Source organism: Neovison vison, chromosome 3 (genome assembly GCF_020171115.1).
Source record: "Neovison vison isolate M4711 chromosome 3, ASM_NN_V1, whole genome shotgun sequence".
Lineage (NCBI taxonomy): Eukaryota > Metazoa > Chordata > Mammalia > Carnivora > Mustelidae > Neogale > Neogale vison.
In genome coordinates this window covers 218,755,149-218,768,830 of record NC_058093.1, presented here as the reverse complement: position 1 = coordinate 218,768,830, position 13,682 = coordinate 218,755,149, and the positions used below count along the sequence as shown (strand labels likewise).

Here is a 13,682-nt window from a genome sequence, read left to right as displayed (position 1 = left end):
TCCTCGGCTCCCTCCAGTCCATCTGTCAATCTCCTCACTGTCCTGTTCCCCCCACCCTGGACCCCGGCTTGTGTCCCACACTCACTGCACCCTTTCTTTTGACAGAAGACTCACTATCTTTGCCCTCTTCCAGCCTCTCCATCCACTGCTGCACCGCCTTCCATTGCTTGTTCTCTCCTCAGCTGCATGGTGCCAGCATTTCTCTCCTTTGCGTTTTGCACTGGCGTATTTCCCTCTCTACCACATCGTTGCCGTTAGTACTCAGACGTGGCGTAGTACCTCCCATCCCCTGAAAACCCTTTCTCAGCTTTGCATCTCTTGCCAGCTATTAATTATTTCCTGTATCTCATTTCTTCACAGCAGAGCTCACGTCTTCTGCATTTACTGTCTCATATTCCTTTTTTCCCATTCTCTTAAACCCAGTCAGGTTCAGGTGTTCCCCCAACCACTTTAGCAGAGCTGTGGCTTTCATGTTGCTAATCCAGTGATCAGCTCTCTGTCTTCATCTTGCTAAGAAGTTTTTTTTTTTTTAATTCAGGTATAATTGACAATATAATACTAGTTTCAGGTATACAACATAATTCTATATTTTTGTATATTGTGAAATAATCACAATAATTAACATTCATTGCCACACAAATTTTTTTTCTTGTGAGAACTTTTAAGACCTACTCTTAGCAATTTTCAGATACGCAGTAGAGTATTAACTATATTCACCATCCTGTACATTACATCTCCAGGACTGACTTATTTTATACCTGGAGTTTCGTTTCTTTGACTCATCTTCAGTTTAGTCTTTGGCACTGTTTTAGTAACACCTTTCTTGAAACCCTTTCTTCAGTTGACTGCCAGTACAAACTCTGCCTTATTTCTTCTCTGCCTCACTAGCTGGTCCTTTTTGTCTCCTGTGCTAGTTCCTTCTTATCTTCCCGGTACTGAATGTTGGAATGCTCCAGGACTCAGCCTCAAAGGTGCTTCTGTATCTCACTGCCTCTCTGGGGATTTCCTCCAGTCTCGATGGCTCTGATTGCTATCCATGATTCCTACATTTATAATTATGTCTTCAGCTCAGATCTCTCCACTTAACTCCAGACTCGCATACCCAACTGTGACTGCTCAGTATCTTCACATGGATGTCTTAATGGTATTTCACACTTAACCTGTTCAAAGCTTGGTTCTTGAGTTCCACATCTTCCCACCCAAAATCTGATTTTCCAGAAGTCTTCGCCCCCAGACTGAGCAACTCAGTCCTTCCATTTACTTCGGGCAGAAACTCATATGGCCTGCCCAACTCTCCTCCTCCCCCTTTCATACTCCATGTTCAGTATGTCAGCAGATCTGCAGCTTTGCTTCCAAAATCTATCTAAAACCTGATTACTTCTTGCTACCTCTACTATTCCTACACTGGTCCAAAGTTATCACCATCTCCTGCCTTAATTCTGGAGAGTCAACCCAGCGACTAGAGGGATCTTTCTTTTTTCTTTATTTTAAAGATTTATCCATTTATTTATTTTAGAGAAAGCACACAAGCAGGGGGAGGGGCAGAGAGAGAAGGGGGGAGAGAATCTGAAGCAGATCCCCTGCTGAGCACAGAGCCTGATGTGGGGCTTGATCTTACCACCTGACACTATGACCTGAAACAAAATCAAGAGCCGGCTGCTTAACTGACTGAGCCACCCTGGCTCCTAGAGGGATCTAGGGGCAGTCCTTCTAAAACATAACTGAGACCATGTCATTCCTCTGCTCAAGAACCTCCAATGATTTCCATTTCATACAGTAAAAGCCAGTCCTTAAAATGGCCTGCAGAGCTGTCCTAGAGCTTACCTCTCTAGATTCATTTCCTGCCATTGCCCTCCTTGTGCAGTGTCCTTCAGCTACACTGGCCGCCTTCTGTTCTTAGAAATTGCAACCATGTGCTCACCTCAACACCTTTGTGCTGGCTGCTGGCTGTTGGCCTCTGCTTGGAGCATTTCCCCCTCAGATACCCTCTTAACTTGCTCTCTCATTTCTTTCTCCTGCTGCCCTGTGTGTGCCCTGTCCCTCTCACCCTGCCTTACTGTGGTCCACAGCAGTGGTCACCTCTCCCCCACAGTTAGAATCAGCTCTTTCAGGGCAGGAGAGCCATCTGAGAGTTGTCGCCTACCCAGTACCCCTAGAAATGTCTGGGGTGTGTCAGATGCTCAGGATGATTTGTTGAGTGAAAAGCTGTTTAGAAATGTGCTTTCAGTTCAGACTTGTGTTGCACACTGACCTGCTCTTGTACCTGAGTGATAATGATCTGTCGCTCTGGAGTGTGGCTGTTAACTCGGGACTTCTCAAACTGGTTGCAGGGAGGCCAAGAGGAGTGGGGTGCCAGCGATCTGTCTTTGCTCTTCTGAATCAGGAATGCTAGTGGTTGGGGTTGGTGGTATGAGGAGGCAGCTCTTCCGTGGCTTACTTGGTTTCCCCATCCTTATGGAGTGTGAATTCTGAGGTGCTCTCAGGGATGTTGGGGAATGGGGGCTTAGCGGGGCTACCCTTCCCCCAGAGACATATACCCTGTTGCTTGATTTTGGACTCCCATAGGTGAAACTGGTGCAACATACCTATTCCTGCCTGTTTGGAACATTCCTGTGCAACAATGCCAAGGAGAGAGGGGAAAAGCATACTCAGGAGCGGACGTGTTCTGTGTGGTCGTTGCTTCGGGCAGGCAACAAGGCTTTCAAAAACCTACTGTATTCCTCTCAGTCGGAAGCCGTATGTATCCTTCAGCCTTCCTCTCTGATCAGCAGAAGGAATTTGGGGGTGGTGACATATGGGAGCCATTTTCGGTAGTGACTGTTTTCTAAGAGGCATCTCTGTTTTCTCAAGCAAACTTGTTTTCTCTGTTTCTTCCATCTGTCCCGAGGAAGGCTTGTTTTCTGGTGCTGCTCTGATCTGCTTCTAACCCCTTTTTGCTTAGGGTGGTTTGATTTAATACCCATCTCTGTTTTGCCACTCCAGACACGAATCTTTTTTGACACCTCTTCTAGAACTTAACTCACTCTTGACATGTTCGGTCTAACAAATGGAAGGGGAACCTAGTTGTCCCCTGGGTGCCCATGATAGCTTAGGAGCTACCACCAGGCCCCTGGCACCATTCCAGTGCCATCAAGTGATGATACGCACTGCAGCTCCTGTCTCTGAGAGCAGAGGTGTGTTTGACACTAGCATGTGTGTCCATGTGATTTTCTGCTCACGTGGAGAGCTGGTAGACTTTTTTCTGCAAAGGAGCACCTTCAGTTAAGCAGAGGAAAGGAGGCACACACATCTGTGTTGATACACGGTGATATTCCTTTTGTCAGAATGCATCTTAAATCTAAAGAAGTCAAAAGGAAGCTTCATGAGAGGTTGTATTGCTTCACTGGACTGTTAACATGCTTTTCACTACATTTAAGTAGTCAAAGGAAAGATTTACACTAACTGCTTCTCTTTCCTTCACTGTGCCTGCTGGGGAAGTCACAGTATAGGAAGAAAATTCCCTTCTTTTCCCATAATTAATTTAAGTGATCCTATACAACAGGTTTGATGGTGTTTTCCGAAGCCACGTTTTTGTACAAGGAAACATAGTTACCATTTAGTGAAATGACTCACTTTCATATGTAGTAAAAGCAACTAAAACCAAGCTGATATGAAAGTAGGTCATTCAATAAAGGGGACCTAAGAAGTAATTAATGAGAAATAGATTTTTAAAAATCCTTTAGATTTTCATGCCCACAGGAGGCCCTCAGGTGGGAAATGCAGCTGGTGCACACCTGTTGGGTATTATAGCTTGGTGACTTTTTGACCCTCATTTCTGGATTTGTTTAAACCTGTATCCCCTCTGATCTCCTGTCAGGTGCTGTACCCTGTGTGTCACGTGCGTAACCTGATGCTGTGGAGCGCAGTGTACCTGCCCTGTCCATCCCCATCCACCCCCGTGGACGACAGCTGTGCACCGTACCCAGCCCCTGGCACTAGCCCTGATGATCCGCCCCTGAGCCGGTGAGCCCGGGTTTGATGCTGAGCCTTCAATCCCTCATGGGTGTACTTCTGTGTTGGGCACACACAGGCATGGTCAGAGATCATGGCGTCCAGCTCCGCATGTCTCTCCTAGATCTCTGAAGTTTTCTCAGGGCAGGTTATAAGGGTTTCAGGCTTTAAGGCCATGAGGGTCTCATTTCCTGAGGCACTGGGCCCTGTCACTGTATCGCTCGGCTGCATGCAACAAGCCATTTCTCACTTAATGTGCAAACCTCTAGGTTCCTTGTGACCCTCTGGCTTGAGTTTCAGCCACTGCTCTGTGCTCTTGCCTTTCTGCTGTCATTTGTCTTGTTGGGGTTGAAAGGCAAATGCTGTCAGATGATACAAAGTTTGGCTTTGCACTGGAGAATTAACTTTACTGAATTCAGACTGCTAAACAACATGTTAATTTAAAATATTGTAATAGAAAACCAGCAGTGCTACTTTGCCACTAGTGGAGAAACAGAGCAGTATCATGATGTTTTTTTAAACACAGCATTTGCTATTTGTTTATTTGTAGGGACACGGGGTGGGGTGGGGTGGGGCTAGTCGGGTAGGTTGAGAGGAAATTTGCAGACTAGAAGAAGGGCCAATCCTGGGGCTTTTTGCCTGTCAGTCTGAGCCACACTTGGGAGCTACAGTGGACCCAGTTATGAAACAACTGCCTGTTAAAACCATTTGTCTGCTACTTTCCTCTGAACAGCCTCAGATTCTCATTTCCCTCAAACTCCTTTTGTTTAGGCTACCAAAGACTAGATCATTTGACAATCTGACTACAGCTTGTGACAGCACAGTGCCTCTGGCCAGCCGGCGCAGCAGTGACCCAAGTCTGAACGAGAAGTGGCAGGAGCACCGGCGCTCACTGGAACTGAGCAGCCTAGCTGGTCCTGGGGAGGAGCCTCTCGATCCTGACAGCCTGGGAAAGCCCACCAAAGTGCTGGGCGGTGCCGAGCTGTCTGTCGCGGCTGGAGTGGCTGAGGGGCAGATGGAGAACATTTTGCAAGAGGCCACCAAAGAGGAGAGTGGGGTAGAGGAACCTCCCCATAGGGGGAGCGTTGAGATGCAGGAGGTCGAAGAGGAGGCTGTCTTAGAAAAGCAGATCAGGGCGAAGACCCCTGAGGGCTCAGCCATTATCTTTCCTCAAGAACCAGAACTGGGTGATGCTGCTCTGGTGAACCGTCCAGACACTGGCCTTTCTGCGTTCTCTCAGGATATTCCTGAGCAGCAGGGTGGGCACAGTGTTCTCCCCAGTTTTCTCCAGGAGTCCCTCGAGCGAGAGGATGCCCAGGAGGTCCCTATGGAACAGCCCCAAATAGGAGCTACCACAGAGGGTAGGGAGGAAGCTTTTCTTCCAATCCCAGTAGATGCAAAAGATGGCTATGGTACCTCACAGTCAAGTTCTCTGCTGCCCTCCCAAGTCCCATTTGAGGCCAGAGGACCAAATACAGACAGTTCAATGGACATGTTAACAGAAGATCAAGTCAAGTCGGAAAGTGGGCCTGAAGGCCATCATACACCTTGCCTGGTAAACAGTGGCTGGTTCAGTGGCAAGCACATGCTTCCTCAAACCATGGAGCCCCGGCCCTCGGGGACGAGCCTAGCTGAGAGGCCCCAGGTGGCATCTGTGGTACATAGGACTTCCCCTGGCAGCACCCACAGCCCAACACATTCTCCTTGTGCCTTGCCTTTAGCCGAATGTAAAGAGGGGCTTGTGTGCAATGGTGCCCCAGAGACTGAAAATAAGGCTTTAGACCAGCCCCCAGGGCTTAGTACTCTCCAGAAGCATGCCACCCCCAACGGGCACTGCACCAATGGCGAGGCTGGCAAGAGCAAGGACTCACTGAGCCGCCAGCTGTCTGCTACAAGCTGTGGCTCTGCCCACTTACACTCGAGGAACTTGCACCACAAGTGGCTGCACAGCCACTTGGGGAGGCCATCTACAACGGGCAGCCCTGACCAGCCTTCCCGCAGCCACCTGGATGATGATGGCATGCCTGTGTACACGGACACTATCCAGCAGCGCCTGCGTCAGATTGAGTCAGGCCATCAGCAGGAAGTGGAGACCTTGAAGAAACAAGTACAGGAGCTGAGGAGTCGCCTGGAGAGCCAGTACCTGACTGGCTCCCTCCGCTTCAATGGGGACTTTGGGGATGAAGTGGTGAGTAGACCACAGTGCCTCCACAGCTGCCCTAGGAGAGGGCACACTGAGGCTGGGTGCTCTTTGTGCCCTGTGCACGGTGATTGGTACAGATTTCTAGAAGAACTGGAAAGGTCCAGAGTAGTTCTTTTGAGAGGCTGGAGATCAGCATCAGCCGTGAATGGCAGTCGGCCTGTTGTTCTTCCCTGCCTTGCTTGCTTGCCACAGGGGTCCTGTTCAGGCAGTTAGAATAAGGAAGACAGCACTCAGTATGTGGCTGGTCAGATCTCTTTGGAGAGAGGATCATGTTTTAAGAAAAGGCATGAACTCCTGGGTTCATTAGTAGGGCAATGTCAGATATTTCTGTCAAATTATGATGCCTGCCCTACCCCAGTAGCTAGTAAACTGTGAGCTCCCCTGCCTCCCCTCCCCTCAGCTGTAGTTTATTTAACAAATGTTTGTATTTGCCCTGTGGCAGGTGATGGCAGTAGAAATTGGGAGACGGAATTGGTTTCTGGCACTGTGGAGGAGTTAGCACTGATGGTGCCTGGTGACTGGAAGTGGGGGGGGTGGGTGGCTACGTGAGGGGAGGCTCTCAGGGAGGTGCTCCCCTCACAGGCTGGGTCTGACTTGATGTGTTCAAGTACAAGAGGGAGCCTGGCTCTGAAGCAGTCAGCGTACACTAAAGGCGGGCTCATCCAATGACTTTCAATTCAAACTGACTTCTCGGTATTTCCTTCATACTAATGATGGTTTCTCATTTTCCCAAAGAGTCCTTCAGAGAAAGGAGGACATGCCCAAAGCACTCAGTTTCAACACGCAGATGTAAGTGGCAGGGTTGGAGTAACAGACTCACTGGAGCAGCTGACTCAGAGTTCACACGCCACCCCGGTCACTTCCTGGAGCCCAAGGCCTATCCTTCCCCTGCAGTCACTGCACACAGCCTTAGACCTGTGCATCTCTCTTCCACCTGAGTTCAGCCCTGTCTCTGCACCTGCTCAACCCATTTCTTGATGGCTGAGGTGCCAACAGATTTGGCAGCCCTTAATACTCAGGCCCACCTGAAGTCCCCAGTGCTCCCTTCTTTACTAAGCCCTTTCTTCTGGGAGGAGCCAGGTTCATTCTGTTCAGCTCTGTTTGTTTGCCAACAGACTTCAATCCCCGACTCGGAAAGCAATCTGGATCAGAACTGTTTGTCTCGCTGCAGCACAGAGATTTTCTCTGAAGCCAGCTGGGAGCAGGTGGATAAACAGGACACGGAGGTACAGGCTCAGCCCCTGTTCTGAGTACCGTCCATGCAACTGTTTTACGGTTCTTCTCCACCCCCATCCCTGTCCCGTGCCCCTGGCCAAGAAATAACCTCATAGCACACTTAGCCTTGAGCCTCTGTGAATCCCCATCGAGCCAAGAATTTCTGAGTCAGGGAGACCCAGCAGTCTGGTCCTCTCTCCTCCTTGCCTCTCTGAACTGGAGCCTTGCCCGGTCTTACGGTGACCCAGGGTGCTGCCACCCTGATACTTTATCTCAGGGGAGTTTGGAGTCCCCGCTAGGGAAACGATTTGGACGCCTTTCTTGTACTGCTGACATCAACCTGCTGGGCTGGTGCCGCTGGAGCCAGTATGGTCCTTGTGACTCTTGCTGCCCCCAGCATGGCTCTGCTGGCTCCAGCTCGATGGCCCATCTCCAGTCACTAACCTGGCCCCACCTGTTTTACAGATGACCCGTTGGCTCCCTGACCATCTGGCTGCCCACTGCTATGCGTGTGACAGCGCCTTCTGGCTCGCCAGCAGGAAGCACCACTGCAGGTGCCGTTTGGGTGTGTGGTGGGGGTGGGGTGGGCCAGGGTTTGGAGGCTGAGGTTTGACCCACAGAGCTTGCACCTTGGAGAGGTGCAGGCGTCTGGCTGGCAGTGTCCCCTCTGAGGCAGAACCTGGGGTCTACAGGACTCCAGCTCATCTTTTGTGCCTCTGAAATTGGTTTTTGCATTTGTTGTTTTGGTTTTTTTCCAATTCAGAGTGATCATGACTAAATTTTAAAATGTGCAAATGATGTCCCCTTTTGTTTTGTTTTGCTTCCTGGATTAGCAGAGCAACAGCCGCCACCCAGACTACCATTTCTTATTCCTACCAGTTCTTCCCATTCAACATGGCTGCCCTGAGCAAGAAAAATTTTCCTGCTGTGGGCAGGGAACTTCATTTTCCTACTCCTTATCCTGCTCCCTGACCCCAAACTTGTCTTGTGGTAGTAGTGAGGAGACCTAGCTGTGGGGACTGGTAGGGACAGCTGAGGACATAGTCTTCAATCCTTAAGGCTCCCGACTTCTTTCTTCTTGGTTGGGGTAGTTAGCTGCTAGGAATGCTTTGCCCCAACTAGGGTGGTGACTGACTGGAGGAAGTGCAGTGTTCATGGGGTAGGAAGTTTATCTGAATCCTGACATAGCTCATCCACAGGAGAGAACCCAGGTAGAAATGGAACCACCTCTTTGTCTAGTAATGATGCTTCAGGATCGTTTATCTCCCTACCATGCACCCCAAGCCCGTATGTCTTTGGTTGGCTTCTCCTCTGAGCTCTCTCTCCCCTCCTTGCAGGGACACTGACCGTGTTGATCAAACGTGGTGAGCATTTGCAACAACCTGTCTGTGATGTCTGCACATCTACAATAACTTCACACTAACGCTGCCATTTCCCCCTCTCTGCACTCACTGGGATGAAGCCTGGGGCTGGGAGCACAGGCAGGCAGGCAGGCAGGTGGGCTTGGGTAGGGGGGTAACCAGAGCAGCCAACTGGGGAGACAGTTAGGGTTGAGTCAGACTGCAGCCATGTGCTCCCCTCCTGACCACACGGGTCAGCGGAGCCGTCCTGCTTGTGACTTAGAAGCTGGGCTTCAGCAGGGGCTGCTTTTGTGGCAGAGCCAGTTGGGTTTTCAGAGCTATTTTCTTTGGGTCATTCATTCAGTGGGATCCTAGAATGATGCTTCATGATATCTGAGTCAGACAGCATTGCTGCTCCAATTTTTTTTTTTTTTTTTTTTAAACAAAGAGACCAGGACTGAACAGAGGTGGTCTTTCCAGAGAACTGTTTTAGCAGGGAAGACTTTAGTGGAGAGTTCCACTTGGGGTCTGTCAGGATCCCCTGAAAAAAGCCAGATAGGAAAGCTTAGTTGGTCAGATTCATATCAAGATGAACTCCAGCAGGTATATTAAATAAATGCAGATGTTCAGAAGTAGTTTAGGTAATTTTCCTGTGAAACCACAGGTTCTTGCTGATTCATGCTTTTCTGAAACATGAGGTTCTTACTGCGTTCTAGAAGATGAAGTTATGTGTGTTTGTTTTAGTTCTGTCCTTCCATTGACCCATGTCTAGCCTTTCCTTTTGTGGGTCTTTTTGTTGTTGTTGTTTGGTCCCCAGAGGGTATTTAGTATTCTCTCCTCTGTGCCCAGGTGGTCCTTAGTTTACATTCTGTGGGTTTATATTCTGAGGAGCATAAATGAAAAGGTAGCGAGTGATGCTGGCTAAGGGGGAGCATTTCCCTTCAGCTGCTTTCCCCATGTCTTTGGTGGGCTATGTCAGGCTCCTTGAAGTCTCCCATTCTTGGGTTTATTGAGATTGAATTGTACTTCAGGGCCTAGCAGAGTGGGGTTGTAAGGTGAGCGGAAACTTTTCTACCAGTTCCTTTTCCTCCTAGCTCTAAAGGATGGTTGTTTGGTTGTGGGCACCTTTGCTGCATGGACACGTCAGAGCTGGGCTTTCAAGTGGAAGAGAGGGAGGGAGCCCTGGGGCCTGAGTACAGTCTGGCCTTCGGGTGGAGCTCTGATAGTTCCTGGTAAATGCATGGGGGCAGGGGAGTGAGCTGTAATTGACTGACACCTATCTAATAAGGGGGGGTGTTTGTGCACGTGTGTTCATCTGTGCTCTCTTGTCCTTTCACCTTGAGCATGTGTTGCTTGTCTTCTGGCTTTGCATGCTGGCAGCAGGGCAGTCCTAGATGGCAGCAGTCTGTTCTTCATGTTGCTGCCTCCGAGCCTCTGGGGATGTAGCCTGTTGGACAAGGCTCCTCACCCCACCCCAGCTTGGCTAGGTAGTTTGTCTTCTCTAAAGGGCTCGGAGGTAGTTCCATTGGACTCTGGTCTCTCTGTGACCACGAGCTACACAGAGGCCATTGCCCAAGTGGGTATGGCTCACTGGGTTTTTTGGGCCAGGACTTAGCCAGTGTTCTAGAACCTACTGCTGCGTGGGGCCCTTTTGTTCTCCTGGATCTCTCTTGAGCAGCATCCCCCCTGTGCACCTGTAACCTTGAGCCATATGGTGAGACAGCCAGGTGTCCTTGGCCCTAAAGTCACAGTGCTGTGCAGCTATACTAGGCAGGGACTTCCTGCCCCCCACCCCTCACCCCCACCCTGGCTTTTCCTGGGCTAGAAAATGAAACAGCTCAGTCTTGGAGGAGTCTCCAGCACATTCGAATTACCACAGCCAAGTTCTGTCTTCTGAAGTTGGTTTCCTCACACCATACCTGCGACCAAAACTAACTGTGTTTTGTTTTCTTCTTCCCATCTCAAGGAATTGTGGGAATGTGTTCTGCTCCAGTTGTTGTAATCAGAAGGTTCCAGTTCCCAGCCAGCAGCTCTTTGAACCCAGTCGAGTGTGCAAGTCTTGCTATAGCAGCCTTCATCCCACAAGCTCCAGCATTGACCTTGAACTGGATAAGCCCATTGCTGCCACTTCAAACTGAAGCTCAGTGACCTGGGGCGGGCAGAGGCCAAGCTCCTGTTCCTCTGACAGGCCCACACAGCCTGGACAGACCGAGAGGCCCGTGCACTTTGGAATGGGGGCATGGAACCACCTGTGCAGAGTGACAGAAATTTGGGATGTACCACTGGATTGTAGATTGATTTTTCTTTCCTGTTGTCCCTCCTCCCTCCTTTTGCATCTTCTGCCTCCAAAAAAGAAAGAAGTCCCCTGGTTGTCTTAAAATTTTTTTTTTTTTTTTAAAATGAAAGGCCAGAGGTTACCAGGCCCCATGTAAACTGTTGAGCCGTCTGCTGTCCTGTGATGCTGAAGGTTGGCTTGGTTCCTCAGGATGGGAGGAGGCTGGTCAGAGTCAGGAGTGGAGGCCCAGGATGAGTGAGTGGGGGGAAGCAAGCCAGGGCTGATGTTTATGACCATTTCTTGTGCTACTGCCACATCAGAGGTGATTGGAAAAACCTTTGCTGCTGAGGAGGCTGAAAGCATATTCCCTCGGAGCATTGCCCCGAGTGCCATCTCTCTCTTGAGAGGAGCTGGGCCTGTCTGACCTCAGAGATAAATGGGATTGGCATTTGAGGGAGGGACACAGAGTAAATGGAACCCTTCCAGGCCCTCTTTCAGGGAAGGAAGGTGTTTGTTTCTCTGAAGCGAGTGAGAGGGACTGGGAATGGGGGTGGCATGTTCTCTCTTGCATGGGATTCTGTTTTTAACTTGACCTTGGATGGTCTAGGGCTCCCTTCACTGTCATGCGTAGGCCTCTCAGCCAGGCTGTGTAGTACTTCCCACCCTCAGGCATAAGAGTGCATACTGGCCAGAGTGCGGTGTCCTGCTGCTGTGGCCAAGGCCAAAGCCTGCCCTGAGCCCGGGCACACCTGGAAGCCCCTTCTGGGGCCTGGTCCCCCAAACAATCTCTCTCCCTTGACCAGCACAGGGAAATCCAGACTCAGGGTTCCCCAAATTCCCCATTCCCAAACCAAACAAATCATGGATCTCCCCCCTTAAGGGGTAGAATCAGCCTTTTAGAGTGCAAGCCTCTGGAAAAGGGAGCATGTCCTATACAATCAGCCTTCCTCCTCCTCCCCTTCCTTTTTTGGGGCAGTGGGAAGGGCCCAGCGATCCCCCTGCCCTGCTCCTGTGCTGCTGGCCAGCAGTGAGGGGACACTTGGTGACTCTGCAGGGTTCTTTAGGAAATTTGTGACACAGCCCGTAGGAGATTTGGGGCACCTTTCCTCAGTAAGTTTGGTGTGGTCCAAAAAGAGCCTTAAATCAAGAATATTTGTGGTAGAGTGAGTGTGGGGAAGGTTTGTGCTTTGTAATCTTGGCATCCATGTTTTGTGCCTGCCCTCCCTCTTGGGGAAGGGCCATGCTTGGCTCTGCTAAAAGCTGCTAACTGGTAATGGCGGATCGTGGTGAGCAGATGGGGATGAGGCCAGGGAACTCTCTGACCTTTCGGAAGCAATTCCCTGGCCAAGGGAAGTTGTGTCTCAGGAAGGTGGCTCCTGGGTGTGCCTGGGTGTGGTTACAAGGTGGCCCAGAGCCTCCCCTGGAGCTGTCAGTCCAGGCAAAGCCAAGAGCATCAGAATGAGTCTCTGACTTCCTAGTGGCCGCAGGTAGCTCAGAGTCTGACTTTAGTGAAACAGGGTGTAGTTCTTCTCCACACTCTGTATGGTCTGGCCGTGCAGGTGGGGAGAAGTCAGTCTAATTAAAGATTGTGCAGTTCCTAGTGACAGGTGCCAAGAGGTTATGATACGGGTTTCTTGGGTCTGATGTACAGTGTGAATAAATGCTTGCAGCTCTTAGCCCTTTTCGATCAATGAAGCACTTTTTTATTAATATTTTCTTTGTATGTAAAGGAGGAACCGTAACTCTCCGTAGCTGTACATATAACCCTTTTCTCCTAAAGAGGAGTCAGTCAGTGCTCCTATATTTTTCATTTTTTGTCAAAGCAGGAAGTAAATACTTTAGAACTGTTAAATATATAAATAAAGTGAATAAAGTTTAGTGTTCCGCATGGTAGCATTTGCTAACACATTCTAATTGTTTGCCCTGTGGTTTATTCCCTCTTCATCCCTTTTCCCTCTTGTAAGAGTTCAGCAGCAGTTCCAGGTGCTGCCGGGAAGCTGAACTTTGGCGAAGGGAACTACAGGTTTCTGTTCTACTCTGGACCTTGGCAAGCAGGTGCTCCACAGTGCCCAAGCACTGGAACACCTTTCCTTCATGGTTTTGCCCCTAACCTCTCTCTCAAGCTAAAAAGGCAGAGCAATCAGGCATCTTAACAATCGGCGGGGGTGGGGGTGGGGTGGTGTTCCTCATCCAAAGAACTGAGCATCAGTAGTAAATACAGTAAACTACCTCTGTCTTCTAGCCATGCCCCCCCAGTAGCCGGTGCTCTGGCCCCTTAAGCCCACAGTGGCATCTGCAGGGCTGGTTAAGCAGAGCCCTGCATGGGGAGGTGTTGAGGCAGGGGGAAGTGTCCAGAAAATGCTGCTTCCTGTGCTTGGATGAGAGCGAGTGGGTGGGCCGAGAGACCCTCGGAGTAGAAGCTGACATGGGTGTGACTGGATTGTGTGCCTGACTGGAGGTCATCCTCCCTCCACACCGAGCGCCCAACCTCTGCTCTGTAGACCTGCAGAACCAGCCAAGCAAGCAAGACCATAGTAATGGTCACTTCTTGACTAGTTCTTGCTCTTCTCAGAGGTGGGTTTTCTTTCCCTGCGTCATCATGGGGCACCCTTCCACCGCACAGGTCTGTGGGAGAGCTACATCATGGCGCTTCCTCCCT

At 50.0% G+C, this 13,682-nt stretch overlaps 1 protein-coding gene across 10 annotated transcripts in view; it reads left to right on the top strand.

Annotated features, from left to right (window-relative positions):
- MTMR3 (myotubularin related protein 3) overlaps window positions 1–12,901 on the top strand; it is a 140,424-nt gene extending 127,523 nt beyond the window's left edge. For 7 of the 10 annotated variants that reach the window (XM_044243942.1, XM_044243939.1, XM_044243941.1 and 4 more), the window contains 7 exons: window positions 2,566–2,736; window positions 3,857–4,002; window positions 4,762–6,178; window positions 7,309–7,419; window positions 7,874–7,962; window positions 8,746–8,772; window positions 10,715–12,901. In XM_044243942.1, coding sequence (XP_044099877.1) covers window positions 2,566–2,736; window positions 3,857–4,002; window positions 4,762–6,178; window positions 7,309–7,419; window positions 7,874–7,962; window positions 8,746–8,772; window positions 10,715–10,886 — 2,133 coding nt within the window. In that variant the 3' untranslated portion in view covers window positions 10,887–12,901. The remainder of the gene's footprint in view (window positions 1–2,565; window positions 2,737–3,856; window positions 4,003–4,761; window positions 6,179–7,308; window positions 7,420–7,873; window positions 7,963–8,745; window positions 8,773–10,714) is intronic. The other 3 variants (XM_044243946.1, XM_044243945.1, XM_044243947.1) reach the window with 3 other exon arrangements.
- The last annotated feature ends 781 nt before the right edge of the window (window positions 12,902–13,682 follow it).